The sequence below is a fragment of the Benincasa hispida genome, chromosome 8 (assembly GCF_027475165.1).
Source record: "Benincasa hispida cultivar pf3 chromosome 8, pf3_genome.v1.1, whole genome shotgun sequence".
Classification (NCBI taxonomy): Eukaryota; Viridiplantae; Streptophyta; class Magnoliopsida; order Cucurbitales; family Cucurbitaceae; genus Benincasa; species Benincasa hispida.
Genome location: NC_143485.1, coordinates 25122664 through 25143369, shown reverse-complemented (window position 1 = coordinate 25143369; position 20706 = coordinate 25122664). Strand labels below are relative to the sequence as shown.

The window sequence follows — 20706 nt, the reverse complement described above, 5'->3', positions numbered from 1 at the left end:
AATGAAAGTCTCAGTCATGAACAGCGTTATATAACGAGACTAAACATTGCGTGGTTCGGTCTTATATAAACTCCATTGTATATAAACTCCACATACATGCTTAAGTTACAACGATAACCAGGGATCTTAATTTATTGGTTTGTTGTTAATGCAACTAAAATATCTCATATTTCATAGACAACAGTGAAGAAAATATCTCATATTATTACATCACAAGCGTTTGTTCATACAGGTGTTTACAAACTACAGGACCCTATAAGAGTTACGGCATCAACCCCAACAAGGGCAACCTCAAAGGATATGCATGGGTCTACAAAAAAAAAAGCTTGGAAGTATAGTATATGGAGATAGAGATCTTCAAAGTAAGGCTCTTGGTGTCAGGTGAAAACCCACACTAGAGTTGTTAGGTGAAAATGGACTATAAGTCAATTTTCTACCTAGTTTTACAACAGAGTCTTCGTGGATTCATTGTTGCATATGAGATATATAAAAATGAATACCTTCTTTTATGAAAAGGAGTTCAAAGCATCTATACAATTTCAAGAAATTTTTTGATATAGTATCATAATTAATGACTTTAAGCGATGATGTATTCTTGTGAATACAAGAAAATGAAACATGGATATTTATTTGCTTTACATTGATATTTGCTCATTATGAATGAAGTAAAAATCAATATACAAGTTTTGACTATTCAAGCAATTTCAAATAGTTGATTTGAAGTGATTTTGTATATTAAAAGTCCACATACAAATGTTTAGGACATGTTGTTTAATTTATCTCATGTATCTTATATTTACAAAGTAGTTGTTTAATGTTTGATGTGATTACTAAAGATGGAATGGTAGTGCACCAATCTACAATGACGTTGATATGTCAAGGAAAATATTTTCTAAGACACCTCAAATGTTGAAGGGATATCAATTTTACATGAAACTTCATTAACATTTAATATACAATTGGTTGATTTAATCAAGAATTCGATGGTATGACCATTGAGTGTTGAAAATTAAAACTTACAAATAATGAAACTTCAATGTATATAGTTTAAGATTTTATTTTTTTTTATGAGTTACACTGTTTCATATTGGATTTAGAGAAATTCATGTTTTATCCTAGATGATGTCTATTGGACTGAGAGGTAGTATTTTGTTGGGTAATATGTCCTAAAACTCGCAGTTTGTAATCATTAAATATATTCTATTTGCAATAAAGATGCTATTCAACTTTATTCAATAAAGTTATTATTGAACATGTAAATTAAACTTGTAAAGACTAAATCCAATAAATTAACGAACCCCTGGCTATAACATAAATACTTAAACTTTATGTTGAGACATAAAAGTGGATCAGGTTTAAGTATAGCCAAAATAGTCTATAAGTATAAGGATGGGGTTGGGTACCTTATCCTGGAAATACTATGGATGCGGCTCACTTTGTATTTGATACACACGATACGATCCCGAAACCGTTCATGTGGAGACATGCAAGTAGGGGCATCCTATGAAAAATATGTTTGCATAAGACCAGACCACGAAATAGTCACTTTTCTTTATAACGTTATTTACTGTTAAAACTAACTATTTCAATTCAATGACCTAAGGTAACTCGATCTCAATCCTGAGCTAACTATGAACTCCTGTTTATTTGTGATTATCCTTTAATCTACAATGGTGAGAGTGGCTCAACATCGCCGCTCAATAAGCCTCCCATTTTAGGGGTAAGACCGGGTAGATAGCTGGGGACATAGTCCTGCAAAATAGAATTCGCTCCTACCCGTTTTAGGATTAGCAGATAGGTTGTTCCGTTAAGTACCCGCTCTCTCTATGACTGAGAGAGAGTCAATTTATTGGTAGGATCATAAACCAATTGTTCATTAGTGGATCAATGGAGACTTAAGGAGCAAAATGTATTACAGGAGTAAAACGATAATTTTGACCCAATTGTTAATACGAACAACCTGTGAAGGATTGACTTATTGATTATGGTTAAATCAAGTAGAGAGAAATATATCTATAATGAGGTGAGTGCAACTGCTGGGCTTTAGTGGAGTGCCCCGTAATTAACGGATGTTGGTTAATTCGGTTAAAAGAGTTCAGCCAATTAATTTCAAATCATTGGAGCTCATGATCTGTGGGTCCATTAGGTCCCCCTACTAGCTCATAAACGAACTAAACCTTAGAATAGCGTGATGAGAAAATTTGAAACGTTCAAATTCGATTTAAGGAAATTATTAATTATATACAATATAATTAAACGTTTAATTATGGAATTAAATGAAATTGGAGAGTTGTAAAATATTATATTATATACATGAATAGGGGTTTATGTTAAGATTGGTGTTTAATTAACTTAATATTTGATATTAAATTAATTTAATTAATTATTTTAAATTATTTTTATTAAAATTAATTGTTAGGATTAATTTTGCTTAAAATCAATTAAGTTTTTTTAAATATTAATTATTGAATTCATATTTTATAAATTTATTTTTCATTTTATATTTGAAATTAGATTTCAAATTAAATATTGAATTTTGAATAAAATTCAATTTTAAAATGAAAAATGCATATTTAGTGGGGTTTTCCCACTTTAAACATCTAAATTCCACTCAAATTATTGAGGGTTTGGTGCCACTCTTTTGTGCAATGTGATTTCATGATAAAATTGATTAAAATAAGGATCAAATTGGTTGGGAAAGAGTGGTTGCATGCTGAAAAATTCTGAAGAACGGTTCTTCTTCATGAGACAAAACCTCTTCAATCCTCCAAAAAATCCCTGAAATTCAAACTCATTTTGGATTCTACCATCCAATCTAAGGGCCAAGAGAATAGTGGGGAAGATCTTGTGGTAGTCTACAACAAGTTCGTGATCAATTTCAAGCTTAGGAGTTGTTAGATTGCAGGATTCTTCAAAGGTAAAAAATCTGAAACCCTATGTTTGTATCTTGACCAAGCATGTTGTAAATCTAAAATTAATTTAGTTAGAGTATTTAAGATCCTAATTGCTTATACATGTTGATTGTCAACACCAATATATTTTGCTTCTGAAGCAATAATTTGTCTATGTTTAAGGTTTCTTGAGATATTTGAAAATTGTTTCAGATAGAACTTAATCTATTCACTTTATGCGACAATGTGATTCAAAGATTAGGTTAGAGACCATATATAAGCACCTAGTGGAAGGAATAACATGGAATGTGGGTACATCTTGTTGGTGAACACTGGTTCTTATTAACATAATTGTTTGTATTATATAAAAGGATTCTCTAGACTAAAGTGTGAGAGGATCTCCTAGACTGTTTAGGACTATGAGACATGTCTCTAGTGTGCTAGGGCAAGTGGGAGAGCATGTAGGATATAGTGTATGCCCTAGGATACATGCCTGAGTATGTAGGATATAGTGTATGCCTTAGAATACATGTCTCACCGGCTCATATTTCCCTGGCTTTAGTGCAAGTGGGAGATTGTTGGGGTGTATGCTCTAAAGCCTCGTAGTTTTATGTTAGTTGAATCAATGGTTGATTAATTTTATACTACTTGTGCAATAATCCATTAATCTAATATCCAAGGTTATTTGATGTAACTTAAACATGTATGTGGAGACATACAGGTGGATCATGTTTAAGTGATAATCTAAATGGTCTGTAGTATATGGATAAGGTTGGGTGTTTTATCCTTGTAACACTAGTGATACGACCCGCTTTATAGTTGTTACAATTGTTGTAAAGTACTATAAATGATCTGATCCTGATCATTCTTGTGGAGACATACGAGCGGGGGTATTTTATACAAAACAATTTGTATAAAGACCGGACCACAAAATGTTAAGTATCTCTTTATAACGTCGTTGCTAGAAGAGACTTACATTTTACCAGGATGACCATAGGTGACTTGACCTTAATCTTGAGTAAGTTGTGAACTCCTGTCTATGAAGGCGATCCTTTGATTTGTATGGGTGAGAATAGCCAGATTCATTGACTCAATAAGCCTACCATTTTAGGGATTCGTCTAATTAGGGAGCTGGGAACATAGCTACATAAGAAGAAATTATCTCATTCTCTATAGTTAGGCTAAGAAGATAAATTGCTTCCTTAAGGACTGATTCCAGAGCTTAAATAATGAGGCACCTCACCCTCTCTTGGCCTGAGAGAAATTCGATCATAGTTGGACTTGAAGGTACTCTATTTACAAAGAACCTTTGAGCGGAAGTGGATTGTCCAAATCCCATTTTGATTGAATGCATACATTTACAGTCAACAAGAATAGATTATATATAAAACTTAAATTACAGCATGCTTTTGAATAAATGAACAAAAGTATAGAGATCATACCTTTGAAGAATCGTTCTTCAAGTTAATCCCTTGATCGTACTCATTCACAAACGTGTCGAACAAGTCATGAACACTCCTCGAACAAGCAGCAAACAGCAATGCGAACTCAAACCAAAAGGAGGACACTACCACTTGGTGACATTGGTATTCTCGGTGTGAGAATCCAGAAGTGGTGGGCTCTGGATAATTTTGGTTAAAGGTAAGTTTGGAGTTGGAGGAGGAAGACGATCGAGGAAGAGAACAAAGTTGTCGTGTAGACGATCAAGTCTATCATATAGACTATATTACTCGATCGTTTAGTCTCTCAAGGAATCGTGTAGAAGACTTTCTTTTACTCGATCATGAAAGGTTGTCTTTTTTAATAATAAAATCACATTTTCATTTATCCCACTTTTTCCATAAAACCAAATAATTCCCCACTAAGGTCGGTTATAGAGAAAAATGGTTAATTATCAAATAATTAATAAATTATAAATAAATATGATAACTAATTTATCATATTATATTTATAATATATAATTTTAATATTGCATCATATACAATATATAAACCATAGTTCTTTTTCTCTATTTTATGGCATTTAATATAAATCATATTTATATTAAATTTAACAACTATGAATCTAATTTATGAAAATATATTTGAATTATATTCAAATATTAGTTCCTCCAATTAATCAATAATGTATCAAATACATTATATCAATTATATCATATATAATTTAATTAATTTAATTATATCATACATAATAAAATTCCTTCTTATTAATTTGAACATTTCAAATTAACCCAAAAACTTATTCTCAACTTAAATCCATTGAGTTGCCAATGGGGCCTTATGGACCTATAGCTTGAAGCTCGAACGGTACGTGAATAACTTATTAAACTCTTTAATCACATTATCCACCATCCGTTAACATCGGACACTCCACTAAAGATTGACAGTTGCACTCTTCGCACTACAGATATATTTCTGTGTCCATTGGATATAACCAATCAATAGTACGATGATCCTTCATAAATCGCTCATAAGTAAAGTTGGGCCAAATTACCATTTTGCCCCTATAATTACATCTAACTTCTTAAGTACCACTGATCCCTCTAATGAACAATAGATCTAGTCTCACTATGACTAAACCCCTCTTTGGCCAAGAGAGGGTATGGCGCCACATTGTTCAAGACCCAAAGTCAACTCTTAAGATAGCAATTTATCTACTTACCCCTGCTTCGGAGAATGAGTGAATTCCATCTTGTGTAGCTGAGTTCCCAGCTCCTCAATCAGACGAATCCCCAAAATGGTAGGCTTATTGAGTCGACAATCTACCCACTCTCGCCCATGCAAATCAAAGGACCGACCTCATAGGCAGGAGTTCACAACTCACTCAGGATTAAGGTCATGTTACCTATGGTCATCCAAGTGAAATGAAAGTCCCAATTATGAACGGTGTTATATAATGTGACTAAACATTTCGTGGTCTGGTCTTATACAAACTTCTTTGTATAGAATATCCCTGCTCACATGTCTAATACATGAATGATAAAGATCAGATCATTTGTAGCACTTTACAGCATTTATAACACCTACAAAGCGGACCATCGTAATGTCACCAGGATAAGGTATCTAACCTTATCCATATACTACAGACCATTTAGGTTATCACTTAAACACGATCCACCTATATGTCTCCACATACATGTTTAAGTTACAACGATAACCATGGATGTTAGTTTATTGGTTTGTGGTTAATGCAACTAAAATATACATAAGTGAATAAAATATCAAATATTATTAATCACTGAAATGTTTGTTCATACATGGTTTACAAACTACAGGACCCTGTGAGGTTTAGGGCATCAACCCCAACAAAACTATGACTAATTGTTCATTAGAGGGATCAATGGTACTTAAGGAGTAAGATGCAACTACAGGGGTAAAACGGTAATTTGACTCAACTGTACTTACAAGCAATTTGTGAAGGATCAATGCCCTATTGATTGGTTATATCCAATGGACATAGAAATATATCTATAGTACGAAGAGTTCAGCTGTCGGTCTTTAGTGGAGTGACCGACAGTTAATGAATGTTGATTAATTTGATTAAACTATCATTGGGGCATCAATCTATAGGTCCATAAGGTCCCTTTGTTAGCTCAATGAGGACGGATGAGAATCAAATTAATTTTGGTTTAATTTGAATTATTCAAATTAATTAAAAGAAATTAATTGTATGAGATATAATTAAATAATGTAAATTGATATATTATATAGTTTTATGAGAAAAATAAATATTTGAATATGATTCAAATATTAATTATACGAATATGATTCATATAAAATTTATATGTTAAAATTTAATATGGATATGATTCATATTAAATTTATATAGTTTTATGAAAAAAATAAATATTTGAATATGATCAAAATATTAATTATATGAATATGATTCACATAGAAACTATATGTTAATTAATATAAATATGGTTCATATTAAATTTGTATAGTTTGTTGAGAGGGGTTATTATTTGAATGTGATTCAAATATTAATTTATATGAATGTGATTCATACAAAAACTATAGGTTAAAATTAATATGAATGTGATTAATATATACCTTAGGTTGTTTGAGAGAATAATAAATTATGATTTATGTGATATGTGATATAAAATTAACTATAGGTTATATATGTTATATGTGATATAACATATAGTTTTTATATATATTAAGTGGTTAATATATATATATATATGCTAAATTCAATTTTTTAATTTAAATTTAATTTAATTAAAATTAAAAAGGAGGAAGTTATAACTCCCTCACCCATTATTTTTCTCAAAAAGTCTCTTACGTAACAAATTGTAGGAGATTGTAGGAGAAGTGAGAGAAAGGTCTCTCACTCTCTCTCTCTGATTCACCTTCTCTATAAGTTTTCTGCATAATAGTTTTGACAGAAAATCCTCTCTCCTTCCCTCATGCCAAAATTAAGTGCAAGCCCACACCTTTACACGATTCTCGTCCTTGAAAATAACGGAAAAAAACCCTGAGGTGGTGTCCGGTTGCGTGTTTGTGAGATCAGGAGAAGACAACACGAATTGGGAGGAACGTGAATAATTGGTCTTCAAAGGTAAGTGATCTTTGGATCTAACACGAATTGGGAGGAACGTGAATAATTGGTCTTCAAAGGTAAGTGATCTTTGGATCTCCTCTTCCTCTTCCTTTGTTTTTTCAGTTAGTTGCATGCTTAATTAGAATGCACATTGTGTTTCCATTCTTTGTGATTTGCATGATTCTATAAAATTAAAATGGTGCTCAATGATTGCTTCAGCTTCGGGAAATTTCAATCCCTACAGAAGCAGCCCAGTATGTGTGGTTACCCATCAGTAACACTAATCATTCATTCAGACAGTCTAAGAAGCACGAACACTTCATATTAGAGGCCGATTCAAGTTGATTAACAAAATCACATGTCGATCCAAACGATTAATAAGCCAAAGGTCGATCCAAGCTAATCAACAAGCCAGAGGCCAATCTAAATTAAGCAACAAGATTAACAAGTCCAAAGGTCGATCATCCAAGAAAATCATCAAGTTCATAAGTCGATCACATAAGAAGATCAACAAGTCTATGGACCAATCATCTAAGAAGGTCAACGAGCTTAAAGATTAAAGTTTATACATCTGAGAGAAAGTATCAAACAATCAAATATTAAAGATTGTACTCGTGATACTTTAGATCAATATAAATACAAAGTTCAAATTCAACCAACTAAATTTATCCAAAAAATCTCGTCGAACAATAATGTATTCGAGATTGAAAGCCCAAGCTTCACAAATTTTGATGGATTTGTTGATGGTGATCAGATTGTGGATATTCATGGACAAACTTTTGTGATGTGATCTAGAAATTAAATTAGTAGTTAGTGTTGACGTAAATTTTGAATTCATGAAAAGTGCTAGAATGAGTTTACTACTGGTTTTCTGTTTATTATTATTTTAAATTTTCTTGTATAAAAAAAATTAAAAATGTGCAAAAATATTTAATTATCTCATTTATATTTTTTTATACAACAATCAAACAATTACTTTAAATCATTAAAAGCATTGGTTTTAAGAATTATAAAAGCTATTTGACTTAGTGTTTCACCCGTCTATTAAATTTCATTTCTTTACACAGAGATTTAAATAGTTTTTTTTTTTTAACATCCTAAATTTCAAATAATCTCTATTTTTAAAAATTGAACTCAAAACTTGGTTAAATAATTAAAATTAAACTTTAATTTAATTAATAAAACATGCAACTACAGATTGTCACATCATTAATTTAAATTAATATTTGATAATTTTGAGACCGATTATATATTTATATGTGTCTCCAAATTAAAATTAATGACATGAAAGTTGGCAAATCAAATGGCACTCTTTGTCTAAGTATTAATCCATCAAACAATATCAACTCGAATTAGGATTCTTTGAACAAATGGCCAAAATCTAATGGACTTTTTAGAAAATGGCCCATGAAGTTTCAACTTATAAAAATAGCCAAAAACACTTCTACAATACGTTTAACCGGTTAAAGAGAATTACAAATATACCCTCCTATTAAATCTCTACATTTATGGTGTATATTTAAAAAAAAAAAAAAAATCTAAACCAATTAATATTAAAATACATTGAAAATCTTGCCAAAATCTGTAACTAACCCCACGGAAAATAATTAAAATATATATATATATATATATATAAATATATATATATATATATCTGCATTTTTTAAAAAAAATTAAGATACAAACATTTAACATCCAAATTCAAATAGAATGTAATCAAACAAACCCTAAAACAATTATTTTAACCCACAAACCAATATTGTAATCAAATTAAACATACGCAGTTAATACCTCTAAATCACGTTTGTCTTTAATACTCCAATCAGAATGCTTTAATATCCTTCAATATCCACGGTTTAATCTTCCATCTTCAGCTGTCGCACAAAACATGTGCAGATTTCCATATAAACCTTTGATCCAAAACCAAGGTGTCGAGACTTAACCAGTTGTCGAGGCTGCATTTGTAAAATCCAAGTGTCGTCGCAAGACAAGAAAGGGACAAGAGAAAGAGACAAAGAAAGTACCTAGTACGTATGAGAGACATTTTGCTAAATCACATATGTACAAAGACCTTGTAATAAAAAAAATAATGTTGCAACCTTAGATTGAACCGTGCACAAGTATAGTGTACTAAAAACAGAAGCCACACAAATACTTTGAATTAACAGCTAAAATAGGACCCAAAGATAAAACAAAATACATATGTAAATTCTAAATTCTACATTATTCTACAATCTATATACCTTGAATTGCTATTCAATTTTAACCAACCAACAAATGAAAATTAAAGTTTCATATCCACAACAAAAAGAGAAGCCTCACAACTAGTGCACATTCTCCTTCTTCTTCATCTTTCAATTTTGAAGTTCAGATTCTTCCACACCTGTTGAAGGAAGTTTTTCTTCGGTCTCTTTTTCTTGCGCCTTTTGTTCATTGCCTCGACCTCTGATGAGGACGAGATTTTCTTGTCCAATACCACCATGGCAGTGACCTCCAAGTGATGAGAGAACCTATTGTAGGGACGTTGCTGGCGGACGGCGGTGCTGGACTGCAGACGCGATGCGATGGTGGCGGAGACGGACGGTGGCCGGAGGCGGCTGATGGCTTCTCCTTCTTGCGTGGGTAGAGCGAGAAGGTGTGGGGGGTGGGATGCCCGCTGCCGTGTAAAGAAGAAGAAATTGAGGGTTTTTCTTTATTAAATTAATATATTTAAAAGATAACGTGAAACGAAATATATAACTAAACAAATTTAGGAGTGAGAAAATGTGAGATTGTTGTATTTTTATAAAAACTATATTTTGCTGTAGGTAGGGAAATAGGCCCTCCATATCACGTTTTTGGTCATAAATCAAACAATTCAGAAAATGGACAATTTCTCATCAAATTAGATTACGTGGTGACTGGGGCAAAACTAGGTCATTTAGAGTTTATTAAAATAAACTGGGCCAAACTTTAATAAGTGTCGTTAAAAAAGATTAAGTCCAAAAGTTGAACCCAATATCAATCAGGCTCATGTCTATTTAAGGCCTCCTCAAACTCTATAAATATGGAATGTCACTTATCATTGAGAATTCAAAAACTTTCAATCTTCGGTATTCAAAAGATTCAAAGACTAGAAGACTTCAACAATTTGATCGTTCCTTCTCCAAAAAGTTGACCGTCTCACCGATCTCTCTGATTTGAGAACAAGCCTACTAACTTTGAGAAAGCATCAAAGGATTATCTATAAGGATTTTGAACCCTATATTCAAAATTTGAGGGATTAGTTGTTATGGTTAAAAGTCTTTGAATGTAGTTATAACATGATGTGTAAAGGTGATGCATACAATTATCAATTGGTTCAATTATATTTGGATCAACCAACATTAGTTGAAGGGAAATTATGTAATTAGTTACTTTTGCATTCATAATTCGAATTTCAAATGACGTTCTTTTCATAATTTCTTAGTGAATTTAAAATTAAATTATATCAACCAACATATTCTCACTGTTTATTATTATTTTTAAATCATCCTTTATTAAAAAAAATTACAAAATTGTGCAAATTATTTAATTATCTGTCTCATTTATAATTTTTGTACAACAATCAAACAATTACCTAAATAATTAAAAGCATATTTTAAGAATTTTAGAAGCTATTCGATCAAGCGGCTTTATGATTTCCCCAGTCTATTAAATTTAGGAAAAGTTTTTCTTTTACACCCTAAATTTCAAATAATCTTTATTTTTTAAAAACTGAACTCAAAACTTGGTTAAATAATTAAACTAAACTTCAATTTAATTAATAAAACATAAAAATTGACCATTGTAAAAATAAAACAATAAGAATATATTAAAATTATTATATTTTATGTTTTTGAATAATATTCAATAATTTTTGCTTAAATAATTTTTAAGAGCATTAAAATTATTTTTATTTGAAGTTTAATTGTTCTAAATTTTAGAAAATATACGTGCAATTGGACGTGGTAATACACTCAGATTATAAAATGATTATAGATTATAGATTAAAGATAGATAATGGATCATATGTATATATGAAACAAGATATCTCTAGATTAAAAATACATTTAATCCAATATTTCATTTTTATCATTTTTCTTATTCTTATGTACAGTTGGAGGGAGATAAAAAAAAAAAAGGAGGATTTTGTTTTTATTTTATGCTTTGCCCTCTACACTAGCAGTCTAGCACAGTCAAACCAAAAAGATGTAGCACAACTTGTATCCCATATAAAAGCCCACCCAAATCACTTGAACCTCTCATTACAATCAACTAGCATTTACAAACATCCAAAAGCAAAGCAAGAATCTGAACCTAATTCTGTAACACGTCGTCCTCCCGCCTTGACGATCTCCAGAAACTCCCTTTCTTGCATAACCATGATCAGTTTGCTGCTGCTAGAATACCGGGCATCCTTTCACGGCGATCCCAGGAGCGGTTGGACACTTTGCCAGAGGACAATGATCTGGTTGTGATCCCCACCATCTCAAGGTATGGCCTGCATTCTGCAGCGCAAAGAAAAGCAGCACACCCATGAAAGCTGTACCTGCATCGAGCGCAGCCGAGAGGACGTAGTTGTACTTCTGCCACCAGCGCTTGTGGTAACGGAAGACAAAGTAGTTGAAAACGGTTCCTGTTATGAGCCAGCTTGCTATGTTTGTAGGAGTTGCTGGTGGCATCCCTGCAAAGCCATAGGATATAACTGGTATGTTTATCAGTGCAATCCATTTCTTTTCGGGGAAAGCTTTACTCAATGCCCAGATGGGAACCGGAAGGACTGCTCCGATCAGGAATAGCCAAACCAAGTTGCGGTACAGCCCACCAGGTCCAAACAACCGCCGCGGTCCAATCAGTCCCCATATAACAGAAGCATCAAATGTGACTCGGTATTTTGGACAAGTCCATGGACTATCAGGGTGGAGAGCTTCAACATCACAGATGTTCTCTATACTGTCCAGCATCCACCAAGCAACGGCCAGGTTAATCGTCCCGGCAACTAGCGTTCCAACCAACTGAGGAAGAGGAAAACAAAACAACATTGTCATAAATTCTCAAAAGAGACACTGGGATGAATGATAAGTTTGTAAAAAGATCACCTGGGCAGTGTACATGCATCTTGGTGGGATTTTCATATAATGACCAAGTTTAAGATCAGATAAGAAAGACAAAGCATGAACTGTACTGATCCTCCCGTAGATTTTGAAGAGCAGATTTGCAATTGGCTTCCCAGGAAGAATATAACCAATAATGAATTGTGCTATAATATCATATCCAGGTTGCTGCATAAGACCCCATATAGATTGTTTTAGAATATGCTCAAGAGAACCTAAAGAAAGACAAGTGGGCATTACTACTACGACTACTACTAATTCCCGTCCGATTACCTGGTTAGTTGTTGCTTGAATGACCCCAATTGGAAGGGTAACAATCCAAGCCATGGCAAAGGCAAATAGCATCCCCCACCATGGTAGTTGCACGGTGTCCTTCCACACAAGCGACATCAGAAGCGACAATACAATGCTCCCAAATAATAAGATCAAGAACCACCATTCTGGCACTTGTTTGTAGCTTTGCATCAGCTTTGCATGAATGTCCAATTTTGCATTCTTGATTGCTGCTCTGCTTTGCTTCCATATGTCCCTAGAAAATTAGAAAAGCACAATCCTACTTTAGGAACTCAAATCTTGAGCTTTTTCTCATGAAGTGAAGTCTTTTACCGTCGTTGAGTATCATCTAAACCTAGATAGATTCTCAAGACCCACTTTTATTCAACTTCTATTTAGCAGATTATGAGACCATTCTTCTATATTAGACACAAGGATTTCAAATCTTTAATAAAAGTTCAAGCAGGTTTGTAACTCAACAAGAACATAATGGTTACAGAACCATATTTACTAATTAGGATTGAGATCCCAGAATAAGAATCATGTCACATGGATTTATTCCCCCAGTTGAAGTATTATTTTATTTTCTGTCCCGTCCCAAAATTGAAAATCATTTATACTTTGAAAAAGAATTATATTCTTCTCATCTAAGATGATCAGAGAATGGCATTCTCATTCTAGTAGGACCCACCCTTTCTTTTCTTTGCATTTTTTTTCTCTCCTCTCTCTTACATATTCATTCCCATTCCAGCAGCCTCCCCCATTCCATTTGTTACTCAGCAATTCACTTTCCACTCAGACAATCATGTAATCAAATAAATTTGGTTTCCAACATTAGTGGCTATATTTATTTAATCTCTAATCTCTAAACTTTAAAAGGTTTCAACTGCATCAAACTTTAAATTGCATAACATGTTGAACAAACAATAGTTGATTTGACATGCCAATGCTAATGGAGTAATACATTGCAATTGCCTCTTTATTTTATCCAAACTGCCTATTTTCTTTTGTCATTTGCTATCACATGTGTCAAATCAGCCACCAGACTAAATTACCAAACCAAAAAACCACTAAACTTTGCCTTTTGTTTTACAAATACCCCCATCCTATTCTTCCAAAGAGTTACAATATTCTTCTTAACTTTCATAAAAGTTTTAAAACCCCCTGGTAGACATTCATAAGAATGTTGGACGAAAATTAGAACTTGAAACGGTGTAGTAGTGACTTAGAAAACTGTGAATTAAACATCCCCTCCCTACTCCAAGTCATTGTGAGGGTCGTTTTAGATCTCAAGTTACGAAAAGTTTATAAAAAGTCAAGGATAATATTAACTTATTTCATAATATAGGTGTTTAGCAAACAAAGGGCAAAGTCCAGAGACAACATTTTGTAATTTCGTCTTAATCCAACAAAGACATCTAACGTTATTACAAGTAGAACATACCATCACAGTATATAAGTTCAAAGACCAAAACAAACACAACAACCATCCAAAAATAGTTCATGAACTATACTAAACTAAACTCAGCAACTTGACCTAAAACAACAAAGTATGGCAGAATCAAACAAAATATTAACAGTGGACGGAAAGAAATAAGAAAAAAGGGAAGCATACCGTCCATGGAACAAGGCGACATGGGTAAGAGTAGCAGTAAACCTAGCAAAACCAGATCCAATTGAGAGGGCAAAAAGTGGGCTAAGATAAAGCTTTCCATAGCTATCATAGGCAGCAACATTGAGTTCAAAATCCGGCGTCAAAACCTTGGTGGTGTCGTATTTCTGGCCGGTTCTGGTGAAGAGCTGATTAGAGAAGATGGGGAATTTACGAGCATCGAAGGTATTGAACTTCCAGTAGCAAACAGGGACGATGATATAAATGAACATCACAAAGCCAACTCCAACATTTAGAATTGAAAACCATGGCGAAACCAGTGGGCTTCCATGGTAGGCTGAAATCCCGGCCCAATCGAAGGTGAAAGCACCGAGCCCAAGCCCACTTTGGCTCGACCCGATTTGCTGAGCCGTGATGCTGCGAGGCCAAACCCAACAAACCCACGAAAAGAATGATAAGATTTGGAGCAAGTAACCTGGAAAAGCGTAGTATATAAAGCTTGCTCCCATGGCGATTAGGAAGAATTTCATTCTTGTCATCCCTTTTGATTTGTCTTCTTTCTCATGAAGAGCTCTAAAACAGGGGAAACAAAAACAGAGCAAATCAGAATATGCATTGGAACCAAACAAACAGACAAATGCTAGGTCTCTAAGCTCCAAATCTGTACAAATATGAAGAAACCGTACCTAAACAGAGAAACCTGAGCCAGATTTGCAGGCCACCACATTTCAACAGGATCCACCAAGTACCTTCTGAGCATTCCAGCCCATCCATATCCCAAAACCTAGACCAACAGCCAAATTTTCAAAAAGACTAAAAAACAGGGGAATATAAGAAAATGGTCTAGATCTTATCCATCTGGGTATTTTAAAAAGTGGGTGTTTCAGTGTTCTGACTACAATCGAAATACAAAAGACAGAACTTTTGAATTAGCCTTCTTTTCCTCACCGCTTTAGGGAAGAGAAAAAGAATGACGAAGAAAACGACTGTAGAAATCAAACCAAACAACCAAAAAAGAGGCAAAAAGGGGAAGATCAGGAAAAAGAAAGGGAAAAAAAAAGGCACAGACCTGGGTAGTTAAGACGATGAGAAGGGCCAAGAAGAAATTCAAGCTCTGTTTATAATAAGCCTTCATGACAGTAATGGCGCCGATGGAATAGGCGTCACCGCCGCCATAGGAGATGCCACAATTAGCAAAAATGGTGATAATAACATGCTCCTTCATATTGAAAGGGCCAGGATTGAGACTAAACTTCCATTGGAAAAAATGGAAGTCCCTGTTTGGGAGAGTGGAGGCCATAAAACGGCCAATTGGGAGAACAGCGATCTGCATAAGAATGGCAGAGATGGCAAGCGGTTGAGAGCGGTAAGTGAAAAAAGTGTTGAGGAAAATGAGAAGGCAACAAGAAGCCAACCCCAGAACCCATGATCGGAAAGTCATCACCGGAAGAGATGGGTCATCAGTCTCTGGGACCACCAGAGCCACTTCTTCCACCGGGCACCGTTCCTCAGACGGCGGTTCGCCGCCGCCATTGAACTTATTGGCGGCGGCGGCGGCGGAGGAATCTTGGTTGGGCGGGGTTTTCGAGGACATTGAAGGGGCGTTAATGGGGAAAGGAAACAGAGAAACAGAACAGAGTAGGCTCTGTTTTTGCTGTTCTCTCTATGTTTTAATCTCTCTTATCTGTAAAGAAAATGAAGGGAAGACAGAGAGAATGAAGGGTTGGAAGAGAAAGAACAAGTAGAGTAGAGAAGTCAAGACTCGAGAGGCTGATTGAGAAATGTCAGTCATGAAATGTTGAATATTTATAAGGGAATTTTGGATTTTTCCCACCCCTAAAATATATACTTTTTTTAATGATTTTTTAGATTTTAACTTTATAATATTTATGGATTTAAAAGTTCTATTTAAAAGTGTCCATACATTTGTAAGTAAGGTTTAAAATATGGATATCGATGGAAAGAGTTTTAAGTTTTATATAGGTTTCGATATCGATGTAAGGAGATCTTAATTTTACGGAAATTTTGATGAAATTTCGATTTTAATGATATTTCTAAAAAAATTATAAAAAAAATAATAAATTTGAATTAGTAAATAAATATTTTGTTATTTTTAAATAAATAAACATGTATATTATAAATTTGAATTAGTAAATAAATATTTATTATTTTTAGATAAATAACAGGTATATTATTTATATTTATATGAGTGCCATTTTGATTTTTTTTTTTTTTTTTTTTGTAATTTCAAGGATTGCATGTTTATTTATTTTTCTCTATTTATTTATATTTATATTAGTAGCACCATGCCAATTAAGATCTATCTATTTTTCTCTATTTATTTCCATCTCTATAGCCTATACTTTACTCAAGTAACACTATCCAGAGTGAACATCAGTAAGTCGAAGTTGGTTTTTCAACCGAAAGCCTACTTAACCGATCATGGTCGGTTTAATAAATGTTCAAACTACCCTTGACCATCAAAAAGTAAAAGTCGGTTGGTTGATTTGGTCGGTTTTCTTTTAATTTTTTAAAATGCTTCCCAATTTTGAATATTTCCAAATCGACACCGACCGACTCCTCTTCATATTCGATCGATTGACTTTGATTTGTTCGGTCTATCATTCTCACTCCTAACACACCATCCATGAAATAGAAACACATCAACCGTTAAAAAGAAGTGGCATCATGTCAATCCATGTAATATGATAATAATTAGGAGTGTAAGGAAAAAAAAAATTAAAAAAATTGAAAAAATTGCTTCAACTGACCGAAACCAATCGTCGGTTCGAGTTGAAACCAGACAGTTTAATAATTTTGGGTTGGAAATATATAAAGTCGAAAAAAATTCAATTAGGTTCTGATTAAATCAGAAAAAGAGGTCGTTGTACTGAACCCGCCAATATATATAATTAACGTTAATAGTTTTACTAAAAAGTGTTTCAGCCTGCCCTAGTTAGGTGACATTTGAATAGTCAAGGTTGTGACTTTGTTACTAAGGTAACACAAAATTTTATTTTATTTCCAAAGTTTCCATCTTCTTCTCCTTTCCCACATGTGCACACGATGAATTGAGAATCGAGTCATCCAAAACCATTAGTCTAGGCGGTGCAATTTCTCATCGGCTCGGTTCGATTCTGGTTCTCTATATTTCATTAATCGATTAATCAATTTGGTTCCAATTTTCTTAACAATGTGGATAATTTATACAATTTGAGATTATTATAAAGACCAAATTACAATTAATTATATATCACAAGGATCATAATATGTTAAGACTTTTTCAAACCATATAATCAAAATTTAAATTATGTTCAAACCATAAATACCCATTTCACAATTTAATCACCCTCTTGAATATAACTCAATTGATTAAACATGGATATATCATCGATGAAGAGGTTAGAAATTTGAATCTCTCAACTCTACTTGTTAAAACAAAAACATCATAATTTATTTAAGAAATAATCATATTTTATTTATTTATTTTCCTTCCATCCGTCCCTGTCATTTCTTGTAGTTTAATATTATACTATTTTTGGTTCAACATTAGACTTTCAAAATGTCTATTTTAGTACTAAATTGTTACCATAAATAATCATTTTGATCGTTACTTTATTTTTCCATCTTGCCCATACTCATTCTAACCTGTGTGGGTTTAAATCATGCTCATACCTAACATGCTAATATATATACTATTTGGCTATGTTAGTGATGTTTTAAAATCAAAACAAAGGTGAAGACAAAATAAATTCTTTTTTAAAGGCTAAATAAAATATTTTTAAATGTTCATGGCTCAAAATGAAATAAACCTGAAGAATTTGAAATTATAATAGACCGTTTGAAAGTTGAATACTAAAATAAAACAAACTTAAAAGATTTTTTAGAAGGAAAAAAAATAAAAGTTAACATGACAAGATAGAACTAATATAATTATAATCGTATATACACATAATATATAGATATTAAAGTTTTTATATGTTAGATTTAGTCTATCTTAATAATAATTGGCATGTATTCTTATCTTATGCATAAATGTAGGTAAATAAATCTAGTTACTGTTTTAATGTATCCAATGTGGAGATGGTTTTTTTTTCATATTCTTAGTTTATTAAAAAAGAATAATATTTCCTCTTAATTTTTATTAATCAAATATAATATGAAAAGAGTAAAATACAAAAATCTAAGAATGAAAAAGAACTTTTGAGGGATTTTTTTAAAAATAAGATAAGATAAGATATTTTTTTTAATGCAGCAGCCGGAATGAGGGGTGATTTGACGAAAATGCCCTCTCTCATTAAACCGAAATAGAAAAATGGTGAAAAAACAAAGGTCTTTTCACTAGTCTACGGTACGGTGATTCATGTTTGAAAGGACGCTCCCCATCCGACAACCATCGTTCTACTTTCTCATTGTCGTTAATGTTTTTTTTCCCCTTTAAATTTCTTTTAAGAAAAAACAATTTAAACCTAAAGTTATTTCTTGTTTTTGTCGGATTGTATCCATTTAGGTCTCGTTTGGTAATAATTTAGTTTTTGAAAATTAAGCATATAAATATTATTTTCACCTCCAAATTTGTTCATTTGTTATCTATTTTTTACCCATGGTTCAAAAAATCGAAGCAAAAATTTGAAAACTAAAATAATAGCTTTTAAAAATTTGTTTTTAGAATTTGGAATTTAATTAAGAATTCAATCACTATATTTAAAAGAGATGCAAATCATGATAAGAAACTAGGAGGGAATAGACTTGATTTTCAAAAATAAAAAACAAAAAAAATGAAACAACTGGGTCTAAGGTTTGATAATCATTTCGCTTTCTATTTTTTGTTTTTGAAGAATAAATCTATAGACACTACTTCGGAATATAAATTATTCCTTTTTCATCTACTTTTTACCAGTGATTTAAAAAACCAAGCTAAAATTTGAAAACTAAAAAAAAATAGTTTTTAAAAACTTGATTTTGTTTTTGGAATTTGGCTTAAAATTCAACCATTGTACTTAAAAAAGATACAAATCATTATAAGAAATGGGAAGGAAATAGACTTAAATTTCAATAAAAAGAAAAAAAAAACGAAATGGTTACCAAACGAGACCTTAGTTTTGAATTTTTTATTTTTGAAAATCAGTCTGTAAACACTCATCACACTTCTAAATTTCTTGGTTTGTCATCTATTATTTGTTATTATTTTCAAAAAAAAAAACAAAACAAAAATTTGAAAACTAATAATTGTAGACAAAGACATCGTCTGATTACCATTTTGTTTTCGGTTTTGGTTTTTAAAATTTAAGTCAATAAACACCTCTTCTCTACATTAACTTTCTTGCTTTGTTAACTAACTTCTCACAAACATTTGTTTGCATGGCTCGTCTGATGGTGGGTTGAGATCGATAATGTAAGCTAGTGGTGAGTTGCAGAAAACAACGACAGGGGAGAGCAAGATGAAGATGGCAGTAAAGAGTCCAAATCCATGTAAGTTCAATTTGATTTACGTTATTTTTCCATAAATCAACTAATAATGAAATTTAAGTTACGAACTAGTTAGAACTATTTTTAAATCTAGAGGACTAATGTATTTATTTTTGAATCTTCAATGACCAAATAGATATCAACTTTGGTTGGATTTTGAATTTTTTTAAGGTTAGGTATTTTAACTTTTTTTTTTCATAGTTAGGGTTTTTTAGTTCCTTTTCATAGCTAGATTTAGACATATCTATATTTGGTTGTTAAGTATTTTGTTGGTTGGAAGGTATAGTTTTTAGAATTATTTGTTTAATGTAGCCATCACATAATACAATAATTTACATTTTTTTTTATAAAAGATGAAACATTTATTACAATACACATAAACCATATTTTTTTAAAAAAGAAACCATTCTCTTGTTAAAAATGAAGCAGGTAGACTAAGGCTACGTTTGTAATTGTTGCTTCTTTTAAAATAATTGTTAATTACTATGTTTTTAGAAAAACTAACTGACATATGAGTAGAAATTAATCTTTGATAAATTTTAAATTTAAAAATAGGTAACAACGTTTAGTAAATTTAAACTAGATTTGATACGACTTAGTTATAAATATTAAATTAAACATATTATATAATATATATATATATAAGTCGATATTTAATAAACGAATCACATAATTAATTATCGATAATTTTTATAGTTTAAATTACAAATTATATATTTATATTTCTTTAAACTATATGATAAAAGTAAACAATAAACCATTGTTATATAAAATTGAGATGAAGAAATATTATTTCAATTTA

The 20706-nt window shown here is 32.1% G+C and overlaps 1 protein-coding gene across 1 annotated transcript; it reads right to left on the bottom strand.

Annotated features, from left to right (window-relative positions):
* Positions 1 to 11470: 11470 nt before the first annotated feature.
* On the bottom strand, positions 11471 to 16245 carry OPT3 (oligopeptide transporter). The gene is made up of 6 exons (XM_039038488.2): positions 15505 to 16245; positions 15122 to 15219; positions 14439 to 15008; positions 12824 to 13079; positions 12536 to 12718; positions 11471 to 12451 (listed from the first exon to the last, which is right to left on the bottom strand). Exons 1-6 carry the CDS (start codon positions 16027 to 16029, stop codon positions 11837 to 11839), a joined length of 2247 nt encoding a protein of 748 aa, XP_038894416.1. The 5' UTR covers positions 16030 to 16245; the 3' UTR covers positions 11471 to 11836.
* Between the last annotated feature and the right edge of the window lie 4461 nt (positions 16246 to 20706).